At 36.4% G+C, this 15,106-nt stretch overlaps 1 protein-coding gene across 2 annotated transcripts in view; it reads left to right on the forward strand.

The window, feature by feature from the left end:
* LOC108245193 (partitioning defective 3 homolog) overlaps positions 1-15,106 on the forward strand; it is a 485,244-nt gene that overhangs the window by 229,092 nt on the left and 241,046 nt on the right. For both annotated transcript variants that reach the window (XM_017431897.3, XM_017431896.3), the window contains exons 13-14: positions 11,708-11,893; positions 11,983-12,153. In XM_017431897.3, coding sequence (XP_017287386.1) covers positions 11,708-11,893; positions 11,983-12,153 — 357 coding nt within the window. The remainder of the gene's footprint in view (positions 1-11,707; positions 11,894-11,982; positions 12,154-15,106) is intronic.

The raw sequence follows: 15,106 nt of genomic DNA on the forward strand, positions 1-15,106 counted from the left end.
TAAGTGCTAGTAGCTAAAAGTCATCCCCAACCCATACTCTGAGCACTACATGTGCAATATTTTTGTTAAAAAAAAGTTTGACATTAAATTTTAGAGCAAACACTGTCTGTTTGTTAGCAAAATATCTCAAAAAATAGTAGATGGATTTTAATGAAACTTTCAGAAAGTAAATATGGAATGCACATTTAGAACTTTTTCAGTAAAATCAATTTAAGATGGCCACCATAGCTAATCTACCTTAGCTAACACAGAAAAGGGCTATAACTCATTTTTGCAGACACAGATTCAGATAAAATTTGATTTGATAGTTGGGAGTCTTCTAGAACAGATACTGTTCTTTAAGCACAAATCTTGTGCGATTGCACATAATGCTACTTTCAAGGTTTGACTAAAATTGCTATATTGCTCCCATTTCTCAACATAAGATGATCTTGGTTTTAAACTCAGGCATGAAAGGCAGTAGTAGTATGTAGTAGTAGTAGTAGTAGTAGTAGTAGTAGTAGTAGTAGTAGTAGTATGCATTCCTTCAAGGAGTTCTAGGCCTTTTACTTTCATTAATTATTTTATAAAAATGATTAACAAAAATTATTTTTATGCTTATTATTAGTCTTGATTCTACTTAGGCTGCAAAAGCTTGGTGATAAGTGCTGCCGTCTTGTAATCCTGAGGCTGCAGGAGCCCAGGTTGCGTCTGCAAGGTCATTTGGCGTTAAACAATTGCCCAATCTTTGATGTGAGGTTGTTCGCTGTGGTGAACCCTGCCGAAGGGAGCAGCCAAAAGAAAATAATTTTAGTCTTGATTCTACTCACGGTCTAAATACACTAAAATCCCTGACAGTTCGCCTCTACTAAAGAGGCTTTTTAACCAGTACAGCCAAAATGTCACTTCTAATAACTGCATCTGGACAAACTCCCAAAACTGATTCATGAAATGTGGAATGATGGTCCGAGGAGTGTTAACAAATGCACAGCTGCATTTATTAACCCTGGCTTATCCACTCATGGTTCATTATGAGAAGTTAATAAAAAAAATAATGAGTACTCTCCAACACCATGTTGGTTTCAGTGTTTCCATTATGTTCTGATATGTATTAACATTTTTTACTTTTCTATTTTTTTCCCACTCAAAACCTATGTTTTCCATTAGTGCTTTCACCAGCCCCAATAATCCTCGACAAGTACATTCATAAAAATCAGATAAGACTCCTGATGAGTCATGACAGATAAAGAATGATGGAAAAGCATGACTAGTATTTGCCTTTTCTGTCACACACTTTGGATTGGTGAGTGAGTATGCGTTAACATAACTGTATATATACTGTACACTATAAACCCACACATGAACGTTTACTGTCTGTCATTTATGCAGTTGCCTCAGTGACAATGTGATGATGTTTTAAATGGTGACCTGACTGATACTCCAGAGACATCCTTCACACACACACACACACACACATACACACACACCCAACCCCCCTACATACACCTTTTTTTTTCTTGCTGACATTTGACTGCTGATCTTTTCTTTGCAACATAAATCCTCCAACTCCTGTTTTGGTTTAGATTTTCCATTACATGCTTGCCGAATTGCTCTCTCACCCAAAGGAATTAATTTATTTTTGCAGTGTGTTCATGTTGAATCATTAATTAACATGGTCAGAGTGTGTTTTGACATGCTTTTAGTGGCAGCAGAGCCACTTTTCAACAACTTTCCATGGTAATGTAGTTGCTGTGGAGAGAAAGGGTTAAAAAGTAATAGATACAAGTTTGACAATAAAAGTGAGATTTCCTCTGTTTGCTTGTTTTTTTTTTTTCTTCCCCAACCTAATTGTGAGAGATTTATTGTTATCAGGGGCCATATTACAAAAAGAGGGGTCAATGATATTTTTTAACATGAGATTTTCAGAATAAAATACATCTGGACTTTAAGAATAATTGGCATGTTATAAGGTGGGTTCAGATTCATCCAGATTTGCTGCATTTAGCTTTGTTAAATAAATATCAACATTAATACTCATATGCAGTAGATTTTATTCAAGAAATAAAAATGTAAATTTAGCTTTCAGAAAACCTTTGTAATCAGTAGTTAGTTGAATGTCAAAATCTTTTGCTAAAATAATTAAAAGGACTGAAAGTCATATGATCTGTTGCCCCCAACAAGTTTAGTCATATTTTTATCAGATGCCATAGAAAAAAAAATTAAGCGAGGCATGCAAACATCATTGTAAACAAATAGCAAATTGTCTGATGGCTACCTTAGTTAAGCCCCTGCTGTGATGTAAAAGAAAAAAATGTAGATGGTCTTGGTGAGTTCTTCAAGTTCCTATTAAGGTGTAATGAGGGTGGGGGGTATCCATGATGTGTGGTTGCACAGGCGTTGCTTGGTTGATAAGAATTTGAAGCAGGACTGGCCATGTTGGCCTCATTCTTAGGCTTCAACCACGACTGCATTCACTCTACAGGAGATTGTGAAGACTGAAGCAGGGATGGATGCGGGTAAAAAAGAACTGTATCAACCATGGAAGTAATAATAAAGTCTGAGGGACCAAAGGGAGGGTTACTCAAAACAATTGATCTTTTTTCTCTTGTGAAGTAAATGTGATGCACGTACAGTGTGTGCCATAGCAGCTGCAAAAAACAAAACTCTCTTCTCATTGTAGATGTGAATTAGCTATGCATCAGCAGGTAATTTTGCTGTGTAAGCACAGTGCCTTATCTTTCATTCACACGTATGCTTACAGTCAGTCATGACCTGGACACATTTTAAACAACACCACATATGCAAAACCACTCCATGTAAAATCTTACACACAATATGGTCTTGATTAGTTCCATATGCTTGAGTACCATAATAACATTGTCCGTAACTGCCCTTACATCATTTTGTGACCCTGCATGAACTACATATTTTACTTTTAATAGGCTTGTAGAACGAATGGGCTCATGAAGCCTCAGTTATGACACAGACGACCACATAAGAGCAATTAAACACTACATTAAAATTCCCTCTTTATGATCATATCACTCTTGTCACTGATCCATTAGTAGCTGTATCTGCCAAGCAATGAGAATCTTAATTGCACAATTAATTGTGGCCTCTGATTGATGTGGCAGTTGAATTTATGTCAAATGTGAACGCTACAGACCGGGTCGACAAATGCATGACAATACTGGTGACAATTATTGTAGACTAATGGCCTGTTTCATAAGCGCCAGCCCGATTGGCCTGGTTTAATATGCACTCTGTGTGTTTTTACCACTGGACTGTAATTGAACCATCGAGGCAGGGCTTTTCTACAAAAAAAAGCCTGTTTTTGGTGAAATAGCTCTTAGATATAAGGCTGTGGAGAGGGAATAAAAGCACCAGTCCAGAGAAATAGTCACATAAATGGAAAACCAACCTCCTGATTTGTTTTCTCTCTCTTTCAAGTCGAGGCATTAATTATTAGTGCTGTTACTCATTCTTTCAACAGTATTGCACAAACGTTTCTTGCTGTAGCACCAAGAACACAATGATAATTTTCCAGTATTAAAGTTGGAAGGCAAAAACAAACATATAAAACTGGATTGATTTCTTTTCTGTGGAGATTTGTTTACCAAGCCGGTAGAGGGAAAAATTAATTGATAACAAACTTTGTTTTTGCAAGCACCAAAATTATACACTAGTTTGTTGAGTCAAAGCCATGTTCAGTTATCTTTCAATTAATTTCTTGTTTTTTTTTTTCTTTTAATTTCTTTTCTTTGGTTCCTTGGCTTACATCCTTCAGTTTGTTAACAGTGCTGGATTCAGGTGATGATAAACATTTTGGCTTATTTCTCCTGAGTGGTGATAAATGGTGCTTTCTGCTACATTGCCAAAAAAGTCATTGTTGGAGTTAATACAATTAGATGCCTCTTAGAGTAATGCTTTCGTATATCTCTGCAAGGATGATGTAATGAGCTGCAACTTTCTCAAATAAGGTGCCAAGGGCTGAATATCTCTTCTGAGTTTTTCAAGCCATTTATTTATATAAGAGCAGGTGACTGAGGCTGATATATTGCCATAGTAAAAACTGGCAAACAGCTTGGGGAGATGAGTCATTTCTTAGTGTAACAAGATGCTGCAACTTTTGGTAAGTATTCTTACTTTTAATTTTACTTTGTAATATAGTTTAAAAACGGACCAGCTGCTTGCATATAATTGAATGTAATCAGCAAATTGCTGACTAATGTCTTGACATCACTAAATCAGTTCTAAGAATACAGCTGGCACTCAGGGGAGAGTAAATTATAGGAATCACTCAAAGTATATGGAAGATACAGAGTGGAGGTGTTAATTTGCAGACTGCAGTAGTTGGAAATCTTTGACCGTGAAAAAAGTCATTTAAAACAGTTTGGCAGCAATAGAGGCATCTTCAGGATACTTTAACTCCATTTTACAACTAAATCTGTCTCTGAAGTGACAAACGATTGAGCTGTTAGATGAGGTTTCCAATGTTACTATTGCACAAAGCGCCTCCAAAGCATTGGATATATAATTTAAATTGTAATTAAGGGTACCAATGTATATTAGCACTGAAGCACTATTATAACTAATTACTGATTATTCTTCTGTTTGTGTCCCAATTTTGACTACTCCTCCCCACAGCTTTGGAACAGCCCATACAATAAATACATAAATAAATAAATAAAATAACACTAAAACACACAACTCCATCGAGAATACTGTGCTAATACTTTTGGTAGAAGTATATTGTACAGAGTAGATGCAATTCACAAAAAACAGAAAAGAAAAATCTACATGCACAGTGGTATTTTGGCGAAACAAGTGAGGAAGCCCAGCTCTCTTTTGATCTTTATAGTACAGACACACTTCACAGAAGAAACATCATTTAAAATTTCAACTGGTGACAGAAAGTTGGACTCTACACGACTCAATTAGCATTTTGATAGATCTTATGATTTGTTTATTTATTACTAATTTCAAATTAGATTTTACAATTTTTGAAGACTACAAGTCAATGTTCAACTTAGTTCAAATGAATGATGTTACACTCCAAATACTGAGTTGTCAAAACTCTCCAAAATGTTTGCAAATACTTTTTTTTAAATTTCACACTCATTACAGTTTTTACTCATCTTACACTTTTGACAGTTTATGCATTAAAATATGTCCTCTTTTACCCAGTGTGTGTCTCACTTCTTGAAGGTATAGTTTTCTTTCAAATCTCCCAACAGTGTGTGCTTCCAAACTCTCATTGACTACCATTGTATCAGAGCTCAAAATTTTCACTTCAAAAGTGAAATTTAAGGGTCTTTTTTCTGCATAAAATCAGATACTTTTAGTTAAGGAGTAATTTTTTTAAAACACAACATAATTTTTGCCCAATGACTGAGACTTACTTTCAACTCTGCATTTTTGCCTGTCTGTCTCATTAAGACTTACGTCAGAGAGTGACAGATACAAGTAAGTGGTTACCATACTAACCTTATGAGCAGTTGGCAGTAACTTTAACGTTTCTTTTGATCTTGGTTCTATTTACACTTCTTATAAACATTATACATCAAACGTTGGCATTTTGTCATCTTAGATTATTACAAAGTAAATCCCAAATTTTTGTTAGGCTTTATTGAAGAAAGTTGATATAAGCTATAATTTTGTGAAAAAGCCATATTGGAACCCTTTTTATTAAAACATTTTCTAGTTTTATTACATTTTTCTCCTTGGTCTCTATTAGAAAAATACTGAAACTCTTTTCCTTCTGACTTTTTTTCCTGCAGTATTTGATTATAATGTGTTGTTTTTATTTTTGACACATCTGTTTAAAGGAAGCTGGTAAGACCTTTCTGCCTTGGTAATTTGAAACCTATAAAATGTGTTTTCTGAACGAAAGGGAGAGTTTCGAAACACGCTCTGTCATAATTAAAGCTAAAGCTGCCAAGCGTTGTTAAAGACGATGCCAGCCCGGTTAACAACTTCTGAGCATGTCTCGTCGACGCCACCTGTTTTTGTTTAGCACTTTTCAGCAGCTGTTTTCATAATTATACTCGTTGTCAGTGCACTGCAGAGTACGGGATGTTGCAGTGCAGCAAGCACTGTGCTATACCGATAAACAAGGTAGTTAAAGGCCACTTATGGCGACACAGTTACTCTCCCAAAGGGGATTCAGCATCTGTTTTCAGAGCACATAATGGGCTGTATGTGCAGTTGGATATGGCAACATTTCTTTTATTTACTATTAGCCTAAAATGAGCACTGGAATACCTTGTCATACAGTTGCCAAGTACTCTTAGTGTCATCTTTTTATTTTCCATGTTCTCTTTAATGAGGTAAAACTATTTCCCTCTGTCAAAAGGTGAAAAGGGGTGATAATGTTTTAGCTCATGTCTGTGTTTTTGTGTCTGCCTTTTACCAAAACATCTAATAAACCACTAAACAAAATTCATGGAGACTTGCGAGAAGAATAAAAATTTATAATTGACTATTTTTTTCAACCCGATTCAAGATGGTTTTTCCCAATTAAAGACATTAGCTAACAGAAATGGCTATAATTTTACAGATGTGCTAAAACTTGCTGTGTATGTGGCTGAGAGTCATCCTCAACACACTTTCCAAGTGCTACGCATTAAATAAGACCTTTCCTTAAAACTTTAGCATTAACTGTTAGAGTCAACCGTGTTTGTCTGTCAGCAAAATATCTTATGACCCCTAGGGCAAATTTTAATGATACTTTCAGAAAGTAATCATTCAATCTCTGTCTCCAATTTAATAAATTTTGGAGTCAATCCTATTAAAGATGACTGCCACAGCAAATCAATATTAGGTTAGACTACTTCCAGTATGAGGATCATGCAATTTATTTAGAAAATAAAAAAGATAACACTACATTTAGCCAGGATTGGTTTAAAAGGTTTAAAAATCAGTGTTTGCATGAACTACCATGGAATTTTGAATGTTGAAAATGTTTAAATCAGGCAAAATCTGCTTTTCTGTGGACCATATAAACATGCTAATAATGATTAATAATGGTTAGTTTGAGCAGACACACTTTCAAAGCAGATTTTGCTATCTTAAAACAACATTTTTTTAAGTTTTAGTTATCATTTGAACACTTTTATTTAAATTGTTACACCACTGCCAATATCCCATTACTTACTTGTTTTGGCAGAAGTACTTAGCAGAAGGGTTACAGCCAGCTGACAGTGCTATTTGTTCTTGCAATCAACTATAGAATTTCATGTAAATAAAACTAGCATTCCTTGAAGGAATGAATATTGCCCGCTGTCTTGCACGCAGATTGTTTAAGAAGGTGCCATACAATCTCTTAGCACTTAAAGCATATGGGGTGGATCTTTCTCATGTACTTCCACACCACATTTTAGCTAAATATTTGAAAAACTAAAGTGGCATCGACAGTTTTTGTGTTTTGCTAAGATTACTAAATTGTGATTGAATCAAGTTGGCTTTCAAACTTATTCTGTTTTTAGATGTCCACCCAGTGATTACTTACTGAGAGTTTCATTCAAATTTGTCGAGTGGTCTGTGAGAAATTTTGCTACCAGATAGACAAACCAACACATATACACAATCAATTAGATGATCACTTGGCTTTTAAGGCTGTGGGCGATAATAAGTTGGCATCACATAATTTAGATCAATGTAAAAGTCTATAAAAAAGTGTTTGCATGAACTGCTATGAATTTTGGGGACTGGATTTGTTTAAGGATGGCATCAATTCATTTTGGTCTTTGCTGTTAGCTCATAAGTTAGGTCAGAATTAAACTCTATTTCTCCTAACTGAGGTCATTGAGAGATCTATCTATAACCAAGATAATAATTGTTGTAAAACTTTCCACAGAACCCTATTTCAAAATGTCCAAAGTATCCCTTTTATAAAGCATGGAACAGCCAGCTGTGCACTCTTTACCCTCATTGGACCTGAATTCATTTTTTCGGCTTAGAAATATTTGATATTCAGTTTCACTGTCAGAAAATGTTGCAAGGATAAACACCGCCAAAGAAATTTGTGTTACAATACTTATCACTCGTGCACCTCTTTTGTAATTACACCCATGGCTGATTTCTTTTAGGCTCTTTTCAGATTAATTTCCAGTGACCTTTATGTCACCCAATTGGGCCATGTGTGGAAAGAAGTTTCTAGCAGTGTTAATTGTTTTAGGCATTGATGTGCAGAGAACTCAGTTTTTTGTGTGAATAGAGGTAATTACGATTCATTTGCTCTCTTAGTTTCTCTCTCTCCTGCATCTCCCTGTGGATTTTTTTTTTTGTTGCACTCTTTCTTTGGCAGACACCTGCCACATATTTCTTCTCAGCATGAGATAAGTTAAGCAAGGAATTCAGAAAAGTGGAAGCCCTGATGTCCAGACGGGGCTTTGTTACACCAATTGTCTTAACGTCTTCCTTTCTCTGCCTAACTCCATTTGCCTGCAAGTGTCTCTGTGGAAAGGGTTCCTCTGTTTCCTTCCCCTCCTGATAATGACTGGGGACTAGCCCATCACAGAGGTAATTAATAAGGATCTTAATTGAATAATAGACTGCGAGTAGATGGCTGAGTCAGAGAGGACAACAAGAAAAGTGGAGGCTTCTTTTGTTGTAGTTTTTCTGATAGTGGTTACTCACTTGAGCTCAGGGAATAATGGATAACAATGATCTCACAGCCACTCCACATTAAAATGGATTTATATTAAGTCTTATTCTTTTGATGAGTACCTGAGCAAGCACTTAATTTCCATGTATGCTGCTTTGCATATTTGCTGACACATAATATCAATTTATGTCACAGTCTGAATCCTATAATTACTTACTCTGGATGTATCTTTTTGTGGAAAAGTAAAATAAATACAATATTATTATGAATATGAGCAATTGAAATCTACAATAAAGAAAAAAAATGGATTGATAGATCTTTGTTAACCACATTTAATTCTCATAACTGTAGTTTATGTTCCCTTTCTTGTTTGGAATGCCAATTCATTCATCCATTTACGATATCCGCTTGATCCAATCTAAGGTCATGGAAGGCTGACCTTAGATTTTTTTTTTGGGGGGGGGGGGGGCTTTAGGTTGCCTACTATTTACCAGGACACTTTATTCTTGATTTTCTGAGAGAAGTACAGTAGCTTGGACTTGCATTGGACTTTTGGCCAGGCTGGTCTCACACCTAGGCTTTAGCTGTGATTGTGACAATGCCATTGAAACAACCAAGCACAGATGTGATCCCCATGGAAGTAGCTGCATCCAGTCTGACAGAGTCATGCCTGGGTGAGAGAACAGGGGAAAAATATTTGTTAACTTCTGAGTGTAGTAACCTCATTATCGTCTTTAAACTAAAGGAGGTTTTTAAAATTTGCTGTGATCCAACCATGTTTTAATAAGTCATGGAAAGTGTAGCCATGTCTCATCTGTTTGAGCTGTGTGGCAGTCTTGAGGGTGTTTCAAAACATGTAATTATACTGAGATAATGTGAATCTCAGACTGCTCAAATGGAACTAATTATACATCTTAATTTTAGGTCATTTTTAGCACAAGATTAAAAATTATGATTTTGTGGCTCCAGCAACAAAAGTAGACATGTTTGCTTTTAGATATGTGACAGTGTAACTAAAAGAAAATAGGTTATAAGGAGGTAGATGCTTTTATGAAGCATTTTACATTTTGACTTCAGTTCTTTTTGGAAAGATTTTTTCTTCCTGCTGTTCAGAGGGGAACTGATCTTGAAGGGTTTTTTTCAGCATGTAACCTTTTCCCAGTTTTTAAATCAGTTCACTGATCGTCAGTACCTTCATGCTCTTTGTCCCAGGTGTATACATCGGGTTGAGCTTGGAACAATGAGCTGACTTTCTCTTTTTTCTTTCTTTAAAAGTAGTAGAATCCAGCTCTTCCTGGGTTGAATCAGTGCAATAAGGCCTGTCAAGCTGCTTGACAAACTCATTTTTGGCCAGCGGCGCTTGTTCTTGTCTGACGAAAATGTTACACTGCTGTCTCATTCTCTTCCTCAGCCTTCTATTCCCAGAACACATCACTGAGTGGGTGGTTATTCTGTCATCATTTTGGAAGAGAATGTCTGCACGTACACACACAATAGCTCAAACTCTGTCCAGCCAATGTATTTTTTTTTCCCACTGGTGTTTTATTGTCTTTAGCATTCAGGTTAAAAGCCTCAAAAAGGACATAACTCTTGGCCTCTGTTTGTTACTTTAATGAAAGCATCTTGATCAAAGTTTGATTCTGCCAATGACTTGCAAGTTCTATATTTCACAGATGTTCTTTTCAGAGCTGACACTTCATGAGAAAGATGTATAAAAAACAGTCCAAATTGGCTGATCTCATCTCATGAGTCAATAGAATTTATGTCAAAGCTCAAAGAAATGTTGCCATTGCCAACTTGAGAAGAAATAGGAAGTGAAATATTTACACATTATTTTTGCCCCTCTTGTTGATAGCAAATTTTCTTTCAGCATTTTTTTTTGGCCCCTTTCCTCCTCATTCAGCAGTCTGAGGCAAAGCAAAGAGTCATTTCCTGACAAGGGGCAGTGATTTTTGCAATGGAACCAGAGGTGTTGAGATGCAGTGCAACTAAATGGATTCCAGTGGTCTGATTTTTTTTAAGGTCCCAGCCACAGACAAAGCCCATTGTACAAACAGGTGTACAGCAATTTTAAAAGCAGGAAAAAAAGAGGAAAGATGAAGAAAGAGGGGTGATTGGAGGGCCTTGTAGAGAATAGGGGTGCAGTCAGATGGTGTTGAAAAGAGCCTACACCTGAACGCACCGCTGCATCCTAATAACTTCTCAGCCTAAAAAAAACACACACATCTCATCATTCCCTTCTCTCCTCTGCTCCCTCTTTATCCACCTGCCTACCAATAAGCTGGCTGTGTTGTGTTTGTGTGCTTGCATGTATAGATATGAATCTTTTGGAGGCAGTGTGGTGTTTTTGCGGTTGAATGCCATCACCTCCTGTATTGTTCAAGTGAATGCAGATGCTGCCACAATTGCTATATATGGATAGTACAGTCTGACCAAATACTGAATCATGTTGTGTCTCTGAAGCTTCCTGTGAAGTGGGAAACATTTATGTGCTGTATATATGTACAGTACGTTTAAGAAAATGTGCTTTTTATCAAGGACTTTGGTGTTAAACAACAAATTGCTACCAGGAGATTTTAAAGTTCTTTACTGCCCCTGTTGAGCGTCTACCACGAAAAAAGTAGGAACACTTTGACAATATGAGCAACTTAAGAAGGCAGTCCTGAACTGTGTGATATGCTTGTCATTCATTTTTTCTGCTTCCTTTAACTCACCCATCTTTATCTATATCATCCCTTTCTTTGTCATTTATCTTATCTATATTGCTTTTTATTCTCCTGCTCACTGTTTTCTCTTTTGTTTTCCAATGCATCAGTGGGCCTCATCATTTTATCAACTTAGCCAAGTAAGTAAAGCCATCATAGCCAAAACAGATGCAGACTGGTGTCCAAATTATTGTGCTTTGTTCTTTGTTTTTAATTTGACTTTTGTCCAAGATTTATAGACATTTATTGACACAACTGGCATTTCTGAAAAAAAAGTTTAAAAAAAAGTTTGATATGACAATTAGTCAACTTTACTTGTTTTTTGTTTTTGTTTTGTTTATTTTTAATGTCAACTGATGTAAATGAAAAAATATCTCACAGAACCCTCTCTTTGTTTCTTGAATGTCCACATCAGCATGAAGAAGATGACATGGCGTTAACCAAGGATGGTGCTCAAGATTTTATGACATTTGAGATCCCTCTGAATGACTCCGGCTCAGCAGGTTTGGGGGTCAGCGTCAAGGGGAACCGGTCAAAGGAGAACCAAGCTGACCTAGGCATCTTTGTGAAATCGATTATTAACGGAGGGGCAGCAAGCAAGGCAAGTAACAACTTCTTCAAATTCTTCTAGTTTATTTATTTATTTATTTTTTTCATCAGATCCAATATTCTGTTGATGCTTTTGTGCAGGATGGACGTCTTCATGTCAATGACCAACTCATTGCGGTGAATGGAGAGTCATTGCTTGGAATGACTAACCAGGATGCCATGGAAACCCTTCGCAGGTCCATGTCGATAGAGGGCAACAAGAGAGGAATGATTCAGCTCGTTGTGGCTCGTTGGATGGTGAAAGACAGTGAGGTAAACCAACAATCGGAAGTTGATTATGCTAATGTGCTGGAAAAGTCCCACTTTAACTGGAAGACAAGGTACTTTGCAGGCTCTTGGCTAGATAATCAAGCATGTTTAAAAAAACACAATAGAATCCCTATTATGTGTGATGGAGCGTGATAAGTCAACAAAGGTTTTGAGGATGAACAAAAGCCATAGCAAGGTTGTGGGTGGCAAAGCATCAGAGTCCCAATGAGAGCATATTCATTTTGTGGGGCCCATGTCCACATGGCTTGGTTGTCTGATTTCAAAGCAGAATTGGCCATTCATGCCTCATGCCTAGGTTACGACCATGACTGTAACAAAGTGATGGAAACAACCTAGCTTACACATATTTGTGGCAGTAGAATTGTGTAGGTTATGGAAAGCAGAACAAGATCCTCATCCTCATGTTATTGGGGCCTAATCAACTTCAAAAGTCATCATATCTTTGTGTTTTTGCTCTTGATACTTGTAATGAATACTAGTACATTACTAGTAAAGATACTAGTAATGAATCAAAAGCATTGGAAATTTCCTTAAGTAATTGATAACAATGTAAGTAAAGCATGCTGTAACTGAGATGAAGGCTGGGTAAAGGCTGCCTACACAAGTAAGCTTAAGGACATACATAAGGGAAATGGAGAATGACTAAATTTTAACTTTCCTGAAAATATAAAATGTAAAATATAAAATGGGCTTCTCCTCACTTTGCTTATTGCTCTTACTTACCCAGCCTAAGCTTTGGATGTTTCTATAGTTGGAGAAGAATCTTTTTAAAGAGTCTGCATCACCATGCAAATCTTTAAACAATCCTATTTTGTGTTTGAGATAAGCACCCATGTGTCACTTTTCCACCCCCTTCTCTCTTTCTCCCGCTCTGTTTTATCCTTGTAGGATCTTGGTATAATATATAAAAATCACTTCACTGAGTTCTGATTGACTGCCCTGCAGAATAATGTTGTAAGATTGGCAGATAAAGAAATATGTAGTATTGCCTGATGGATATTTGTTATAAGGCAAGAATTAAGAATCTTTAATGTGTTAGGGGTTTATGAATGTCAGTTAAGATACTGAGTGTTATCTCAGCCTGTTTGAATAGAAACAAGTAATATTTAATCTTTTCTGTGTTCTAGTAAGACAAGAGGTGTGTTCAAAAGTGATTTATGTGACTCTGAAGTGTGTGATGGCTGTAGTTCAGGACTGTGAGTGCAGGTGTGAATGCATTCACACGCTCACGCACACAGTCCCCCTGCAGCCAGAGGTTGTAGATCAGATTTGATTAGTGTTGCTGTGACTCTAATTGGACCCCGTGTCCTGTGGCTGTGTGTCGGTTTGGAGTGTCATGCTGCGTTCTTTCCTGTTAATCTTCATCCTCCAAGCATTGTTTTTCTCTCCTCTTATCACACATCATCCATTTGCCACTTTGTGCGCATCTTTCTTTTCCCTTTTTTGTTATTTTTACTTCTTTACTTTCAGCTTCTAATACTCCAGTGACTGGAGCTGAATTCATTTGAATGAGGACACTGCATGGAGACAGATATGCAGTTATATGTTTTTCAAAAACAACTGTGCTTTATCTAGCACCCCACACCCCTGTTCTTCCTTTCACCTCTAGTCGTAGAGGACACTCTTCTTTCCTGGGTAAGCTCAGCCCAAAGCAAATCACTTGAGTCCAGTCAGTCTTCTCTCAACTTTGATTCCTTATCATGAAGGTAGCCTGATACTGAGCACACATTCAGGCCTAAATCTTTAGAAAAAAAGAGAAAAACATTTCATTTCATGCAAACTACTAGATCAAAACAAAATAAAGAATGTCACTTTAACATAAAGTTTTATTGCATGGTTTAATCATTTGGAAAAGTTTTTACAAGTTTATAAATGGCATTACCATCTCACCCTGCAGTCCTCTTTTTCAATCAGTGAGCTATATCAATATGCTAATCTTGGTTCACCCACATCTCAGCCTGTCAGCACTTTATCAAACTCTCTACAGACTCCACATAACTGACTGCTGCACTCAAATCATCAAAGCAAATGGCTATAAAACAACAACAACAACAAAAAAACATCAGGGCTACTTAGGCCCCTTCCACATTGGACTTGCATTTTGTGAATATATAGTTTTTTTTATTATTGTTTTAGTCTTTCATCCACACAAAACTGTGTTTTAGAGGACCCTAAACATTATTTTTTCAAACTTATTTTCAGAGTGAGAAAATACTTAAACACCACCATTACATTGTTGTGTGGAGAGTCCAATTTCTACCCAACTTACAACCCCAAAAAATGACAGATTACATATTTGTGTTTGTGTTGCAGAAGCTAGTTTCTCAAGTACAACAAAACGTGTACACTCTATTACTTGAATAAACACACAGCCGATAAACTATAAAATCGCCTTGATTAAAGCAAAAAAAACAAAACTTTTTTATTACAACAAAAATCCAAGACCCAAATGTTTTTTTTATCACTTTATTGAACTGTCAACAAAACTGAAGCAAATGTTGCATAAAAAAGTAAAAAAAAAATAAACAAAACAAAACACAATTTTGTGTACCCTTTGAACGTTATGAGCAGAACTCTTTCCTCCATCTCTCACTGAATATGCTGCTTGAAACTATCCATTATGTTTTGTTCATAGATTTAAATTCATATTACTCTCAGTCAATAGTGGTTTCATGTGACACAAAGTTGTCAGTCCACAAAAAAAGGTTAGGTTTTTCCTATTATATTCACTATTCAGATTTTTCTTTTTGTTTACTGTTTGAAGCGGCTGCTCCTTGTCCTCTTCACTGTATCTGGTGTATTTTTGAAGCAGAGTTACTGTATCACATTACTGGCATGGTGTAGTTACTACAGGGTTTGAGTCATTTCTGTGCTTCCGTGTGGATGAAACATATTTCTAGATATGTGATAAATATGTGCAATATATGTAGAAACG

Source organism: Kryptolebias marmoratus, linkage group LG21 (genome assembly GCF_001649575.2).
Source record: "Kryptolebias marmoratus isolate JLee-2015 linkage group LG21, ASM164957v2, whole genome shotgun sequence".
NCBI classification, from domain to species: Eukaryota; Metazoa; Chordata; class Actinopteri; order Cyprinodontiformes; family Rivulidae; genus Kryptolebias; species Kryptolebias marmoratus.